Source organism: Amorphotheca resinae, assembly GCF_003019875.1.
Source record: "Amorphotheca resinae ATCC 22711 unplaced genomic scaffold M430scaffold_2, whole genome shotgun sequence".
NCBI classification, from domain to species: Eukaryota; Fungi; Ascomycota; class Leotiomycetes; order Helotiales; family Amorphothecaceae; genus Amorphotheca; species Amorphotheca resinae.
Genome location: NW_020194472.1, coordinates 2,891,837 through 2,906,650, shown reverse-complemented (window position 1 = coordinate 2,906,650; position 14,814 = coordinate 2,891,837). Strand labels below are relative to the sequence as shown.

The 14,814-nt window shown below is 52.2% G+C and overlaps 3 protein-coding genes across 3 annotated transcripts; 2 read left to right on the top strand and 1 right to left on the bottom strand.

Moving 5' to 3' along the window:
* Nucleotides 1–817: 817 nt before the first annotated feature.
* Nucleotides 818–3,068, top strand: M430DRAFT_116114 (hypothetical protein). Its single transcript, XM_024861621.1, has 4 exons — nt 818–966; nt 1,039–1,508; nt 1,580–1,606; nt 1,660–3,068. The coding sequence occupies exons 1-4, from the start codon at nt 896–898 to the stop codon at nt 2,721–2,723; spliced, it is 1,632 nt and encodes a 543-aa protein (XP_024724528.1). The 5' UTR covers nt 818–895; the 3' UTR covers nt 2,724–3,068.
* A 2,911-nt stretch (nt 3,069–5,979) lies between these two features.
* On the top strand, nt 5,980–9,214 carry M430DRAFT_48329 (hypothetical protein; the record flags this gene model as incomplete). The annotated part of the gene is made up of 3 exons (XM_024867990.1): nt 5,980–6,314; nt 6,401–8,279; nt 8,336–9,214. 3 exons carry the CDS (start codon nt 5,980–5,982, stop codon nt 9,212–9,214), a joined length of 3,093 nt encoding a protein of 1,030 aa, XP_024724527.1.
* A 1,580-nt stretch (nt 9,215–10,794) lies between these two features.
* On the bottom strand, nt 10,795–14,588 carry M430DRAFT_16634 (hypothetical protein; the record flags this gene model as incomplete). Its single annotated transcript, XM_024863500.1, has 3 exons — nt 10,795–11,613; nt 11,664–12,817; nt 12,863–14,588. The coding sequence occupies 3 exons, from the start codon at nt 14,586–14,588 to the stop codon at nt 10,795–10,797; spliced, it is 3,699 nt and encodes a 1,232-aa protein (XP_024724526.1).
* Between the last annotated feature and the right edge of the window lie 226 nt (nt 14,589–14,814).

Below are 14,814 nucleotides of genomic sequence, written 5' to 3'. Positions count from 1 at the left end.
TCGAGTCGGGGATCCAGAAGGGACAGTGGGTACCGGACTGTGGATCCGCTAGCCTACGGAGGTACTGTGGGGGGTCGGAGTAGCGGCGGTCGCTCAAGAGGATAACGAGCTGCGCTGGGAGATCAGATGAAAGTTTGAAGCGGGACAGACTGGCAGTTATATTTGATTCAATCTGGGAAATAGGGCAGGTTGGCATCGGATGGCAGGCATGTTGGTGGACTGGGAGGACAAGGCGCTGGTATACAAAGTCCGGATTGGGAGGACCAAATCTGGGTGCACAACAATCACATCATGACGAATATGAGCCGATTCGCTTCAGCACTGTGAGGAGGAAGAATCACCGGTGGCATCCCATCTTTTACGTTGTAAGTTTTTGCGTGCGAATATCCCGCTAATCTTCACGGCTGGCTTCAGGTGGGCCGGGTCATGCAACATGTGGGGATCTTATCAAAACATCTATGCGAAACATGTACATAAGACCAAATTCAACTGAGTATTTACCAAGAGACTCGTCTACCACATTCCCACGTGTTGTGGGGGTATAAGTTTGTCGACATCTAAGGCGGAATACACCACCTCCTTTGCCCCTTGTCGGCTCCCGACTCAACCCCTCGTTGCCTCAGGCCCTTGCCGATCGGAAAATCTCGCCCCCGCCGGCCGCCCCTCGCTAGACCAATCTTGGTCCCGATAAGGTTAAGGGCATCCGATAAGGTTTGTGTGAGGATCTTTTTTTCTTTTGACCTCGGATGGGTCACCCCTCCGCAATTTGCAAGCAACTCTCTCTCTCCCTCTCTCTCTTTGGCTCTTAATCCAACAATTACATAGAACCGTCATTGAGTGTGCTGGTACTGGGAATATAATCAAAACCTTCGCTCCACAACCCATCACCGTCGCCATGGCAGCCCCGTCCATCGACCCTGAGCCGCCTCACAAGCTCTTCGATACCATTCTGACTCTCGACTTCGGGTAAGACGCCATGCGCAGTATCTGATTGCACATACCTTAAGAGCAAGCAGCAAGCTGATTTGTCACGTGCAGTTCTCAGTACACGCATCTGATCACTCGCCGGCTGAGAGAGCTCAATGTCTACTCAGAGATGCTTCCATGCACCCAGAAGCTGGCTGATCTCGACTGGAAGCCCGCCGGGATCATCTTGTCTGGGGGACCTTACTCAGTCTATGAGGAGGGCGCTCCCCACGCCGACCCAGCTTACTTCGAGCTCGGCGTGCCCATCTTAGGTATATGTTACGGGCTGCAAGAGATCGCATATCGAGCTCACAGCGAGAACGTCATTGCGGGCACTGCACGAGAGTATGGTCACGCTGATCTCAAGGCCAAGAGAGTTGATGGCCACGTTGATCGCCTCTTCAAAGGCCTCGAGGATGAGATGAAGGTCTGGATGTCACACGGTGATAAGCTGGCCAAGCTCCCTGAAGGATTCCACGTCATTGCTACGACACAGAACTCAGAGTATGCTGGTATTGCGCATAAGACCAAACCAATCTACGGCAAGTACCCTCTATAAGGGTCCTAGATACCCGACTATTCGAATAAAGCATTAGTGCTGATAGGAAGCTAGGCATTCAGCTGCACCCCGAAGTTACGCGTAAGTAGAGATAACGCCTGAGGAATTGATAGCATTCAGCTAATGTGTAAAAGATACTCCCGATGGAACAAAGATCCTAGAGAACTTTGCCGTGGGCATCTGTGGCGCTAAACAGAACTGGACGATGGCAAAATTTGTTGACCAAGAGATCGCCAGAATCCGCAAACTGGTTGGAGAGAAGGGCCAGGTTCTCGGTGCTGTTAGCGGAGGGGTTGACTCGACCGTCGCCGCCAAACTTATGCACGAGGCTATCGGGGACCGGTTTCATGCAGTTCTTGTTGACAACGGTGTTATGCGTTTGAACGAGTGCGAGCAAGTGAAACAGACCCTCTCGGATCATCTGGGGATTAACTTGATCGTTGCACATGCCGGGCAGCAGTTCCTGGACGGCCTGAAAGGGATTCAGGATCCCGAGCAGAAGAGGAAGTTCATCGGTGGAAAGTTCATCGACGTCTTCGAGGAGGAAGCCAAGAAGATCGAAGAGGCAGCTGCGCATTCAGAGAAGGCCGGCAAGATTGAATGGTTCTTGCAAGGTACGCTGTACCCCGACGTGATCGAGAGTATCTCCTTCAAGGGCCCCAGCGCCACCATCAAAACCCACCACAACGTCGGCGGTCTCCCAAAGCGCATGACCGAGGGCCAAGGCCTCAAGCTGATTGAGCCACTGCGCGAACTCTTCAAGGACGAAGTCCGTGAGCTTGGAAGACAGCTCGGTATCGCGCACGATCTCGTCATGCGCCACCCCTTCCCCGGCCCCGGTATCGCGATCCGTGTCCTCGGCGAAGTGACACCCGAGCGCGTCGAGATGGCGCGCAAAGCAGACCACATCTTCATCAGCATGATCCGGGAAGCTGGATTGTACGACAAAATCGGCCAGGCCTTCGCAGCGCTCGATCCTAGCCGCGCCGTCGGCGTCATGGGCGACAAGCGCGTGTACGAGAACATTGTCCTTCTGCGCGCGGTCGAGACTACCGATTTCATGACCGCCAACCCCTATCCTTTCGAGAACTCCTTCCTCACCAAGGTCGCGACACGCATCATCAACGAGGTCCACGGCGTGTGCCGCGTCGCCTACGATTACACCAGCAAACCCCCGGGAACGATCGAGTTGGAGTGAGGGGTCTCCGAGTCGAGAACCCGGCAGCTATCATTCGGCGGGAGCGAGGCTCCCGGTCTTCATTCACATAAGGGACTGGAATTTTGTGCTTTCGGCGTCGAGGCCTGGGCTTATAAAGGGGTCGGGATGCGAGATATGAGCTAGAGCTTAGAATAGGGGTAGCAAAGGTATGCGGACCCGCCAAAAATTCAACGACTTATGGACTAGACGAGTTGCACGTTTCAATGGTACATTTTGTTTCTCATGCGAAGGTCTTCCATTCAGGTTTGTCCCAATTCTCTAGGAGCCTAGTGATGTTCATAAAGATATTGACCTCCACCTTCCAAAAGTCTTCCTCCTTTCTCCAATAATAGTCTCATTAAGCAAGAACTTGTGACTTCCTTAACACGTGCATACCTTCCTAGATGCCTCTCCTCTCTTCTACCTCAATGTTAGTAGCCTAAGAATTCTTTGTTTCTGCTTCAGTGTTATCATTAGGTGAGAACGATAAATTAGTATCTTACTTGTGGTTCTTCTTCGGTGGCAATGTGATGTATGGTTGGAAGTGGAACTTTGGAAGAATTTCTTTAGCCATGAGGTGTGAATACTCAATGCTTAGCTTGTGCTCTACTAAACTAACTTAGATATTTCTTTTCTGGTGTAAATATTGCACAATAGTCCTTTCCTCGATAGCCTCGAGCTCACTGACAGCTATACCTTAGTTTCCTTGTGTCCCCCGTGCCTCATTGCCATATCCCAGCCTCGGAGTTGCTTACTTCTCCTTCTCGGACCATTCCTTAACTCTCTCACACAGCGGCTTTCGTACAAGCTCTGAAATATATTTTCACGGAAAACCGTGAAAAGCACCCACATCCATCAACAGTATGGGACATATCAATATCGTGATGCACACGGCCCTTCGTTGCCAGATGTTCCGGGGAGCTCTGGGATTGGGCCGGCTGTTTTGGACGGGTCGCCCGCGTTGCATGGTTTTGGCCGTCACTCGTTGTCGTCCTGGGACTGCCTGGACTGGGGTTATGTGTTGGAGATTCCGAGACGCCATCTTGTGATGATAAGGTGGTGGGTAAGTTACCGTAAGGTGAGGTAAGGGAGGTAGTCCGAATAGGGGCTCTGGTTTTTCTGTAGCCGCTTGGAGGCGATTCCTGAGGAAGGAAATTGGAAAAGGAGAATTTCCCGGTAATATCTTGGAAGCCCAAGTAAAATAACATTTATCTGTATTGCGTGGGTTTTGGGGGGAATAGGTGGTTTTTTGGGGTGTGGGGGGGGGGGGAAGAATAGAGGTAGAAATTGGCATTCAGGCCCATTTTCTTAGTTTGGACGTCTAACTCAGGATTCTCAGAACTTGGGGATGGTGGGTGACCACCAGCGAATACCTACTGTTGTATGTTTTTTATTTTTCCTTTTTGGTACTTTTGCCTATTGACTTACGCAAACCCTCCTGATTCTTCACTCCGGGCACACGCCCAATATGTTTTTATGCTGTTGTTTATTGTATATACTTCCTTTCCGCCTGCATTCTGTCTCTACCTACCTATCGTCTATATATTTCCAGATAACTCTTTAACTGTCACATACGACCACAGACTGAAGAAAATAGGGCATCCCGTCCGCTCTGCCATACTCAAGCTTCAGATCGGCAGATTAGTAGTTGGGTGGGTGACCACCAGCGAATACCTGCTGTTGTATGTTTTTGATTCCCTCTTCCTTTTCATTTTTATTTTTATTTTTTAATCTTTTGGTGTTTTTGCCGCTGTAGTAGAGATTGTAATAACCTACCTAGGTAAAACTTATACCGTGATGGCCAACTTCCAACAAAGTTGACGTTCAGTAAAGTGTGCGACTGAATTACCCAGTCCCACGGGACTGGATAACCGGGTCCCAGATAGGCTTCAGAAGAAATTCCCAAGACTTTTAGTCGGTGACATGAAATATTGTGGGAGATTCATTATTCGCCCAGTAGCGCTGTTTCTGAGAGAGGTAATAGTGATGATGATTATGCCTTCAACCTGTGGTACTGTTGCCTACTTGCCTACCTACTTGTTGAATGGGGCACCTTTAAAAAAAACTGATCAGGACACTAGACACGGACCTCATGTATCTGTTCTAAGGTAAGAATGTCGTTCCCGTGCTTAAAGAAGACACCGGCTGTCGGGAATGCGGGGATGCTGTACCCCAGAGACCCACGTTTGCGGGGGAAGGCTGGATAGGACCCGGATAATTGGCAGACGGTGCAGGATATGGTCACCCCTCCCCCCTAAGCCGACCTCTGGATCCAATATCGAGACACCGCCAAGTCATGTGCTCAGCAAACAGGCACTAACCCCGATACGGCCATCTTACTCGATGGCTACACCTAATGATGATAGCGGGCGCCGTGCAAAAACCCCCCCACCGCGACGCCGGGAGCTGATTCGCTGCGAGGCCGTGTTCTTATCATCGGTACTATTTTTTATCTCTGGATCGCGGGTCGAGTCCTGTTACTGCCTATACGGAGCAAGGCTTTGTCAGGTACTTTTTTTGGTGTGTGCGCGCGCTTGATCTGGATGCTTGCGGATGAGACAGCGAGCGAGAGATTGACCAAGACATTTATTTGGTCCGCGTGGTATTCGACCAGGAAGGGAGGAAGAAAGGACCGAAGACGTGGGAGACGGCGCTTTTGGGGCGCGCTGTGAGAAGCACTACTTGGACTACATTGATACAGCACATTGACTGCGCGAGGCGGTTGGGGACAGTGAGGGACGGGAGGTGAAGAGAGATCGAGAGGGGGGCGAGAGGCAAGAGGAGGAGCGGAAAGCGCACGAGAGATACGAGCAAGACAAAACCCCACGCGGCTGTGAACTACCGCGGGTGCAGACTGCGTATCTATCTGTTCCCTCGTTGCTTTTTCCGCCGCAATCGATCGCAGGATCCGCTCCTAGAGGAAATATCGCTGGCCTCCTCATCGCCAGGACTCCCCGCCGACGCAGACCCGGAGACAGCAGACACGAGAACAACAGGCGTGAATTGTCGAAGTGACAAGAGGGGCGAAAGTACGGCTTTCGGAAGAAGGGAGATCGGGGGGACTGGCGGTTGGAGATTGAGGATTGAGCGAGAGGCATGCAGAAGCATCGACGCACATCCTTCCCTCGATCTCGTCACGAATACCGAATCGCATCTGCGACCCTGACCTCTACACCCGACCTGATTCGCATACAGGATAACGTTCCGCGGGCTGGAACAGAAACAAGCTCTATATATATATACAAGGGGAGACACAATGGAGACGAATCGAGGATCTCCGACCTCAAATCCGGGGAACCGGGATGGAGGTGCAGGCGCATATCCGAGTCACAAACGCGCACGACACAGTCCGCCGGAGCCTGGGCCTGCAGGAGACGAGCTTGATGCCGTTGATGCAGCTGCTGCGACGTTACAGGGGATAGCCAAGGTGAACAGCAACGCGAGTAGTTTCCGCAACGTGAGTGCGTGTAATCGCTGTCGGTTGAGGAAGAATCGCTGTGACCAGCGCCTGCCCAGTTGTGCGAGCTGTGAGAAGGCGAATGTGAAGTGCGTGGGCTATGATCCCATCACTAAGAGGGAGATCCCTAGGAGGTGGGTTCAAAAGCCTCTTTATTTTTCTTTAAAAGAGAGTTTTGGGTGACTGGAGCCAAAAGAATGATGCTGACGTGCTGCGGTAGCTATGTCTTCTACCTCGAAACTAGAGTCGGATACCTGGAGAAGCTCCTCCAAGACAACGGCATCCCCTTTGCCGCTGCCGAAGTCCTCGATCACAGCTCCCGTCCAGGCGCAGACCCAAACACGGTCCAGACACCGAGCGACGATGGGGTGCCATTCAACGGCAATACTGCGATCACCTCGAATAAGCAATCGCCGCAGGAGGTGGCATGGAATAAGAAACAGGACGAATCTGACAAACTCAATAAGCTCGTCTCGAATATCGGCAGTGTGTCGGTCCAGGGAGCTTCGGATTCAAGATACCTGGGCTCTACGTCAGGAATCTCCTTTGCGAGGGTGGTCTTCGCCGCAGTCAAGTCCTCGGTTTCAGGGGGAAATAGTGATCGGAGTGGAGTTCGACCATCCAAAGCCCCTACCACCGCCAAACCAACCGGGACCTCGATGCGTGATTCTTTCTTTGGATTGCACACTAAACCTACTATCAAGCAAGCTCCTTTCCCAGATATAGACGTCGGGCGCCGGCTGGTGGAGTTTTACTTCGAGCACGCGAACCCCCAGATCCCTATCCTCCACCGGGGCGAATTCATGAAGATGTTCGAGCAGGCGTACGCCGAAGGAGATGCACGCGTGCGGACCCCCAGGGAACTGTATATGCTCAATATCGTCTTCGCGATCGGAAGCGGAATCTTCTTGGGCGATTCGGGCGACAAGGAAAAGGAGGAGAAAGGGGAGAAGGGACGTCAGCCTCGACGGACAGCGGCCGGACGGCAGCACCAGCCCGAGGAGTACCATGCCTCTGCCATCGTACATCTGGAAGCATGCCTCAGTTCATCAAATTCGCCCGATCGGCCGGATGGCTTCGGTGGCGGTCTGGAGGAGCTGCAGGCCGTCTTGCTCCTGGCGGGCTTTGCGCTCCTGAGACCCGTGGCCCCGGGACTGTGGTATATTGTTGGGGTGGCAGTCAGGTTGGCTGTTGATCTCGGTCTACATTATGAGGATGGCAAGGATATTGATGTAGGGCTCGACGAGGTGGGTTTGAAGAGCGAGGATAATGATCGTGTGAGGATGCTGCAAGAACGCATTGCGAGGGAACGTGGGAGGAGGGAGTGGGTCAGGGACTTTAGGAGGAGGCTGTGGTGGTGCACGTATTCCTTTGATCGACTTGTCTCTACGTGCGTGGGTAGACCCTTTGGCATTACGGACCAGGTAGTGACGACCGAATTCCCAAGTCTACTCGACGACAAATATATTACCCCGACTGGATTCCTGGATCCTCCTGGCGGAGCTGCAGAACCTACTTACAAACATGCCGCGTATCACTACTTCCGACTCAGATTACTCCAGTCAGAAATCTTGCAGGTGTTGCAATACCAGCAAGCGCAGATCGCACGAGCAGGCGGTGCGAACCAATGGAATCCGTACATGCACACCTCGCTCCCGTCCCCCTTCCTCTCAAAATTTGACAGCTTCCGCTCCTGGCGCATCGACATCGACAAGCGGCTATGGGAATGGAAAACCTCCGCGCCCACCAAGCGGGAGACGGGGGTGGCCTTCTCGGTCGAGTTCCTCGAGCTCAATTACTGGCAATGCGTGATCATGCTCTACCGGCAAAGTCTGAGTGTACCGCCCTTGTTCGAAGGAGAGTATAGCACCAGCGAAGAGGTACAGAGCCCCAGCATGCAGCATGTGGAGATTCGCGAGGATGAAGAGAGGGTATTCTTGAAGGTAGCGGAGGCTGGGCAGCGAGTCCTGAGGCTGTATAGGCAGTTGCACCGCGTGCATCTTGTTAACTATACTTTCCTGGCTACGCACCATCTCTTTATGGCGGGGATCTCGTTCCTCTATGCTATCTGGCACTCGCCTGTTGTGCGGAGTCGTTTGGTACGTTGCCCCTTTCTCTCTCTACCCCATGGATTTTGAGGACTGACCAGAGGTAGACGATGGACGAGGTAGACTTTACTATTTTAGCTGCAACTTCCGTCCTTGGCGATCTGATTGAGAAATGCCCACCAGCAGAAGCCTGTCGTGACGCTTTCGACCGCATGTCCAAAGCCACAGTCCAGATGTGCATGTCCACCACGGGCTTCAGTTCCTCGGCCCAGGGCCTCAGCACCCATCGCCCTTCCCACTCCAACAAAGAAGGTGGCGATTATTTCCCTTCTAATACCAGCAAATCTGGATTCCGTCCTGCCCCATCGCGCCCAAAACCTCAATTCGACATGGCGCTCAACGATCTTCTAGGTCCCAGTCCTCCGCAGACTGGATCGTCACGGAATATGGGGAAAGCAGTGAAGAACGAGTTCGACTACAGACCAAACACCTCTGTCACAGCCTCAAATCTACGCCAGAATACAGCGCAATCTCAACCACAGACAATGAACAGTCCATCCGAATACGCAATGTCGCCTCCCACGTCCTCTTCTCACGACAACTCCGCCATCGACCCCTCCCTCCTCCCCTCGCCTCAACCCTACAACTCTCTCCCGCACCCCTCGCAGAACCCGAGTCAGAACCAGAACCAGCACTCGCCGACTCCCACATACCCGCCCACCTCAAATCCGTACCCGGAGTTCTCATTCGCGCCATCGGCGCCCAGCATGGACTTCCTGCAGGGCAGTGGCTGGGAGAACGACGTGCAGGGTGGCATCGGGAACGGCGGCAATGGCGGCTTCTCTGGCTACGGTGCGGAGGGCGGCGACCTGGGCGTCGGCCTTGGCTGGGAGGGCGTGGACCATGATTTCAGCGGCGGTGGCAACGGCGGCCTGCCGGATCTGTTCGAAGGATTTTTCTTTGGTGGAGCGGGGAATTATGGATAGTTCTCTATCCACCCGTTTCATCTCAAATTTTCTTCGTTTTATATTCTTCCTTTTCCTTCTGGGGACTTTATATCTGGCAAGAGATGGATGGCATGGCATGGGATGGCATAGACGAAAAAGTGTATGATCAGATCTTGACCGAGTGATTGATTGAATGAATGAATGACGAGACGCCGAAAGAATAGGCTGGGAATAGCATAGCGTGGGATTGGCACAATAGAGCAAGCAAGCAAGCAGTCTCAGTGAGCAGAGGCGTTTGCGGCGTCTAGGAGATTAGCTGATTAGTTGACCGTCAGGGAAATTTGCAGGCCGGGGGTTTGTGTGAGGAGGGCTGTAGTTAGAATCTTGCATCATTCATAGATAGAGAGCGTGAAAAGAGAAAAACAATAAAAGAATAAAAGAAAAAATTCGAGAACTTCTTTAGGATTCGTCGTCGTTATATACACCTACCTAGGTACGTATAACAGCTACTTACTTACTGTATATCCCCGCCACCACCGAGCTTTCCCGACGAATTTCAGGTACGATCCTATTCATTTATTACACCTACCTAGTCTAGACCATCTTATCTAGCTCCTCTCTTCAACTTTTAACTTCTAGACTACCTATATTCGATAGCCGTGCCCTGTAGGTCCACATTACGAAGATGTCAGCGTCTGACTCTCTCCATCCCTTACTTCTTACAGCAAAGAAAGAAAGCGTGGCTTGCGGTCTGCCAGGAAGGAAGGAAGGAAGGATTTTTGCTTGCCTTGCTGGCACCGTTCATAGTGGGATATATCTTATATAGCTCGCGAGGTTCGATTTCTTAGAGGGTCTGTCAGGGTTCGGTAGAAGATCTACCTCTTTTTACTGTATGTATGTGGTCTCAAACGGTGCTTAGCTTTGGCGTAAATGCCTAAGGAAGTTTGGATGGTTATATGTAATGTGGTGGTGAACAGTAAGGAGTGAGAGAAGGGTAAAGGGTAAATGAATTTTGGAGGAGCGTGCCTGCAGGCTTTGGAGGTAGGGATAGATAGATAGTGTGATATATGGGGATGTATGTGGTGGGGGAGTTGATGGGGAGGGATGTTGGGAATAGCTTCGGTTTTTGGATGTTTATAGTAGGTAGGTAGCTGTACACTGTACAATTCGGCATCCGAATTCAGGTTGGTAGCGACGATATATCTATTACATAGGTAGGTGGCGGGGGTCTGGCTGGAACATTTATATATGATGCGCATGTTGGTGTTATATTCATTTATGTTAACTCCCCATTCCTCCTACAGGCGGATAGATTATCACAATTATGGAACTTCGAAATAGTGAAAGCGGATCCAAAACGCCACCCTAATATATGCAAAAAGGAAAAGAAAAGAAAAAGAAAAATTTCGAGATAACCAAGTCCAACATCCTTCGTCGCATCCTAGATCGTAGTCTCCAACTGAAGGCTGTATACCAAGGACGTCTTTCTGCGGTATGCTATAGTATGCATCCTCCCACCGCGCCATCACAAGCTCCATTTTTCCTACCACACATTGTGGCCGGTATGCAACGCACATCTTCGAGTATCGCCAACCTATACATGGCACAGAAACCAAAACTCAAGCAGCAGCAAGCGACGGATCGGACGCGGGCGGCAATAACCCCATCCCCAAATCCGCATCCCCAATATCCAGATCGAAACCCGCCAGCATATCAACATCCCCGGTAAAGTTCGGAAGGTCGAAATTCGGGATCGGGCCCGGAAGCGCCGCGTGCATGCTTTTGAATCTCTCCAGTAGCTGTACATCATCCGCCGCCGTTTTATCCACGCCGAGGATCTCGCGTGCTCGGGCCCGCAGCTCGTCATCGTCAGGGAAACGGCCACCTGAAGCCAAGCGCGCGGTGACGAAGGCGTTCAAGCCGTTTTCTAGCTCGCGCGAGCAGAAGACGGCGGGGGGCGGCTGGTATCTCCCGGCGTTGAGTTCGTGGAGGAACCGTCCCGCAGTCTCCTTGCGGACGTTGAAGGTCCGCCGGTCCATCGTCACAGGCACGATTTCGGCTAACTGCAGGGTTTGCGTGTTCTTGGGGTTCACGTACGGCGGACTGAAGCCAGTGCCGCCGTCTTTGACAGTCCAAGGCCGGGGGGCGGTGTAGGGAGGGAGGCCAGGGCCCTCGGCGGTGGGAGCGAGCCCGACGTCGCGCTTGAAACGCATCAGCCATTCGGCGTTGTCGGCGGCAGTTTGGTTCCAGGGGTCATCATCGTCGTAGATGACCCAGCGGGCTTGGTTTTGGATTTCGGCATCGGAGGGGATCTGGGGGCCGTCATGATGAGTGATCTCATGTTTGCGAGTTTGGGGGCTTGGAAAGGACAGGCGGGAGGGCAAGGGGTGGGTGGAGGCAGACATACATGCTGGAGGGGGTTGTTGGGACTTAGGCAACTAGTCACAAAACGACTTAGCTCCCTCACGAGTCTCCCATAACAATTCACATCGTTCAAGAAATACCTCAAGGGTTTTGTAGGTTTTGTGTTAGCAGAAGGTTGTTTCTGGGGGAGGGTATGCAGTGGCTGGCCGTGAGTGGAAGCCCCGGGTTGGTCACTTCCACTGACGGGGGATGGGAGACCAATGCCCGTAGTCTCGAGGTCCCAGTGCAGAGTGCGAGGGGAGGGAGCGGAATATGGCTGCACGCTGGCGGATAGGAGGCTTGATCCCAACCCTCCTGCCTCTGAGGGCATGGGTACATCATCCGCATCTGAAGGTGCCAGGCCATTCTGTTTTTTAAAGACGTGGAGATAACCGGCATCATCGACAGCAGTCTGATTCCACGGGTCATCATTACCGTAGATAATGAGGCGAGCTTGACGTTGAAGATCGGCATCTGTGGGCCTCTTCCCGATTGCCTGTTGCAGTTGGACAAAAGCTCCCAATTCTCGTTCCAATCTGTACAAATTGTGTATACTATAGTCGATCGTCTTATCATCTGAAGAACGGATATGGTCGACTCCCATCTCAGAACTCCGAGGCAGACCTGCTCGGCGTCTAAATGCCGCAAGCCAGTTTGGCGACGATGCTATTAGGAATTTGAACCATTGGACAGCGCCTTTGCATTTGAAGCTTGTAGTGTTCTCCCCGTCATCAAGGATTTTGCACGCCTGAATCTGCAGCTCGGAGTCGGTGGGTGTTAGACCGAGTGCTTGTTGGGATTGGACGTATTCCATTAACGCTCTCTCCTTCGAACAGTGTATGGTGCTCAAATCTCTCATACTTAGTGGATTTCGAGCATTAATGCTTTCATAATTGTCGATCCCTGTCATATTGTCCCATGTATCCTGGCCGAAGCCAGTATTTTGCAGCTGCTCAGGATTATCGCCCTGTGAAGCAGTTCCAGAGAGCATGATGATGTCGCGGAACCAAGAGATTCCAGTGTCATAAAGCGAGTCGTCGGTGGCATCAGCCTTTCGAATAATCTTTTGAGCTTCAACAAGTAAATCTTCGTCCGTAGGCACGGCACCAATAACAACGCGGTCATTGATGTAGTCCACGAGTCCTAGCTTCACCAGATCCTCTAACGTCTTCCCTGACTTCGCACTCTCTATGGACGCTTCATAGGGATTCAGGGTGTTCCGCTCATCATGAATAAGATCTGTCTTTGTCAGTATCCGTATCTCCACAGCAGGGGAGCACTTACAAGGAGGCATTCCATTCTCAACGACATCCAAAACCTGCGGCTCGAAACCCCAGTCACCCTTCCAATCAGCCATACTCTTCCCGCTTTTGAAATGCTCAGCCAGATGATCTACTCGAACTCTCCAAGAATCCATCACGATGCCACAGAAACCGCACCGAGATCGGATTTCCGGCGTAGCTACCTTCCACGAATCCATCGACCAGTTTTGAAACTTGACATCGTGGACAAGCTTCAGATGCTGGCGGAGATGGTCTTTTCTATAAAATGTCCGTTCTTCAATCGAGCGCTCCGCGCAGCTTGAATGATTGTGTTGTTCTGCATGTCCTTCCAGTGGATTCGGTGCTCCGCAGTACACACATGAGATATGGTTGGTTTCGCTGCATAGTTGAGTTGGCCCATTCGGTGAGCAGATCCACCGTTCCAGAGACAGATGCAATGACTTCTCATGCCTCTGCCAATCATGCTTCGTTTTGAAAGTCTCTGTGCAAAAGGTGCACTGGAAGGTACGAGGAGCTTGTGTCATGGGGCTCGGGCTGACAAGTTTCGGAACCTGTCGGCGGCGACGACGCGTGCCTCTATTGCTGAAGGAGTTAAAGGATCCAAAAGATCCGCGAGATTTGTGTGAGAATGCGGAGACGAATGAGCCGACACTGGACTGTGATGTGCCTATACTGCCGGTAGAAGAAACATTGCAAAGAGAGCGCGCAGATCCATCATCGGTGTGTCCATAACTGGTCAAATGACTGTCGAGGCTGGATTGGAAGCTCGATGAAGACACAGCCTTGGCAATAGCCGTGACGGAAGCGGGTTCATGTTCAGGCGGAGAATGCTTCCAACGCTCCAGAGGATTCATCTCCTGTGGAGAAGGTGTTCCTCTCCTAGCAATATCCATCCCATTGGCATACTGCTGTGGGCTAGGTGAAGTAGATCGGGGTGCGCGGACCGTTCCTCTGCGGCGGGCGTTTGCCAGCCAGTTGGTAATTTGGGTCATATTCAGACCAGTCTGCTGCCTGAGACTCTCTTTCTCATCGTAGGTGGGATAAGGGTGACGCTGGTGGGTTGATAGCCAGCCCCTGAGGATCCTAACAGACTCTCGAGAAAACCTGGCACCGACCTTCGGGCTACTTTCAGCAGCCTCAACGAGGCTCTCATTCGACGATCTGAGAGCCATCAGATCAGTAGCCGATCCGCTGTGAGAGAACGGGTCCAAGTCTTCCGACGCGTTCTGAGTCGACGGCCTCTCTATCATGTTCGGGTTCCAATTTTCAAAGTCCGCATCACCATGATTCTCGGCGGTAAAAGCAACAGGAAAGCTTTCAAGGGGAGTCTTGAGTTCAGAAGTCAAGCTACATGACTTTGCGAGCGCAACACAACTAGTGCATGAACCCTTCCGTGTGCCCTCCTTGAGGACCTTGCAATGGGTCTTCATGCGGTGACAATACTCGCACGGCTGCGTCGGGACACCCATGCCATCGATCCACCTGGGGAAGTCCGTGAAGTCGTCGGGACTCATCATGGTGGTGTTGTGCACAGCATTATGGAGCTCGAGGCTGGACTGCTCTGGAGCCGTGAAATGCTGGAGACAGGTAAATGAATCCTCATCATGCTCCGGCTGGGCAAATGCCAGATTGACATCGTAAGGGCCCGGGGAAAGCAGACCCGTTTCTGCTAGGGGGGATATGGGTCGGGATGCATCATCGAAGTTGAAAAACTCATCCATCTCCATCTCGACGACGGGGGGACATTCAGCCCACCTGCGGGGTAAGGGGAGAGTGGGTTTCCGGGGGTAGGTTGAAGGGCAGGGAGTGGCAGAGTCAAGGAAAAGGCGCGGGAAGAAGAAGAGCAATGGAAGGGCAAAACAAGAGGAGATGGGAGGTGATTAGAAGAAGCCATCCTGGCCCAGGTGAAATATAAGATATACGCGGTAGAGCTGAAGATTCGCAGTCATCCAT

Coding starts and splice junctions, on each gene's coding strand:
- M430DRAFT_116114 (XM_024861621.1), top strand. CDS start 896: ATGGCAGCCCCGTCCATCGACCCTGAGCCGCCTCACAAGCTCTTCGAT. Junction 1,509..1,579: donor TAAGACCAAACCAATCTACG/GCAAGTACCCTC, acceptor ATAGGAAGCTAG/GCATTCAGCTGCACCCCGAA. Junction 1,607..1,659: donor GCTGCACCCCGAAGTTACGC/GTAAGTAGAGAT, acceptor AATGTGTAAAAG/ATACTCCCGATGGAACAAAG.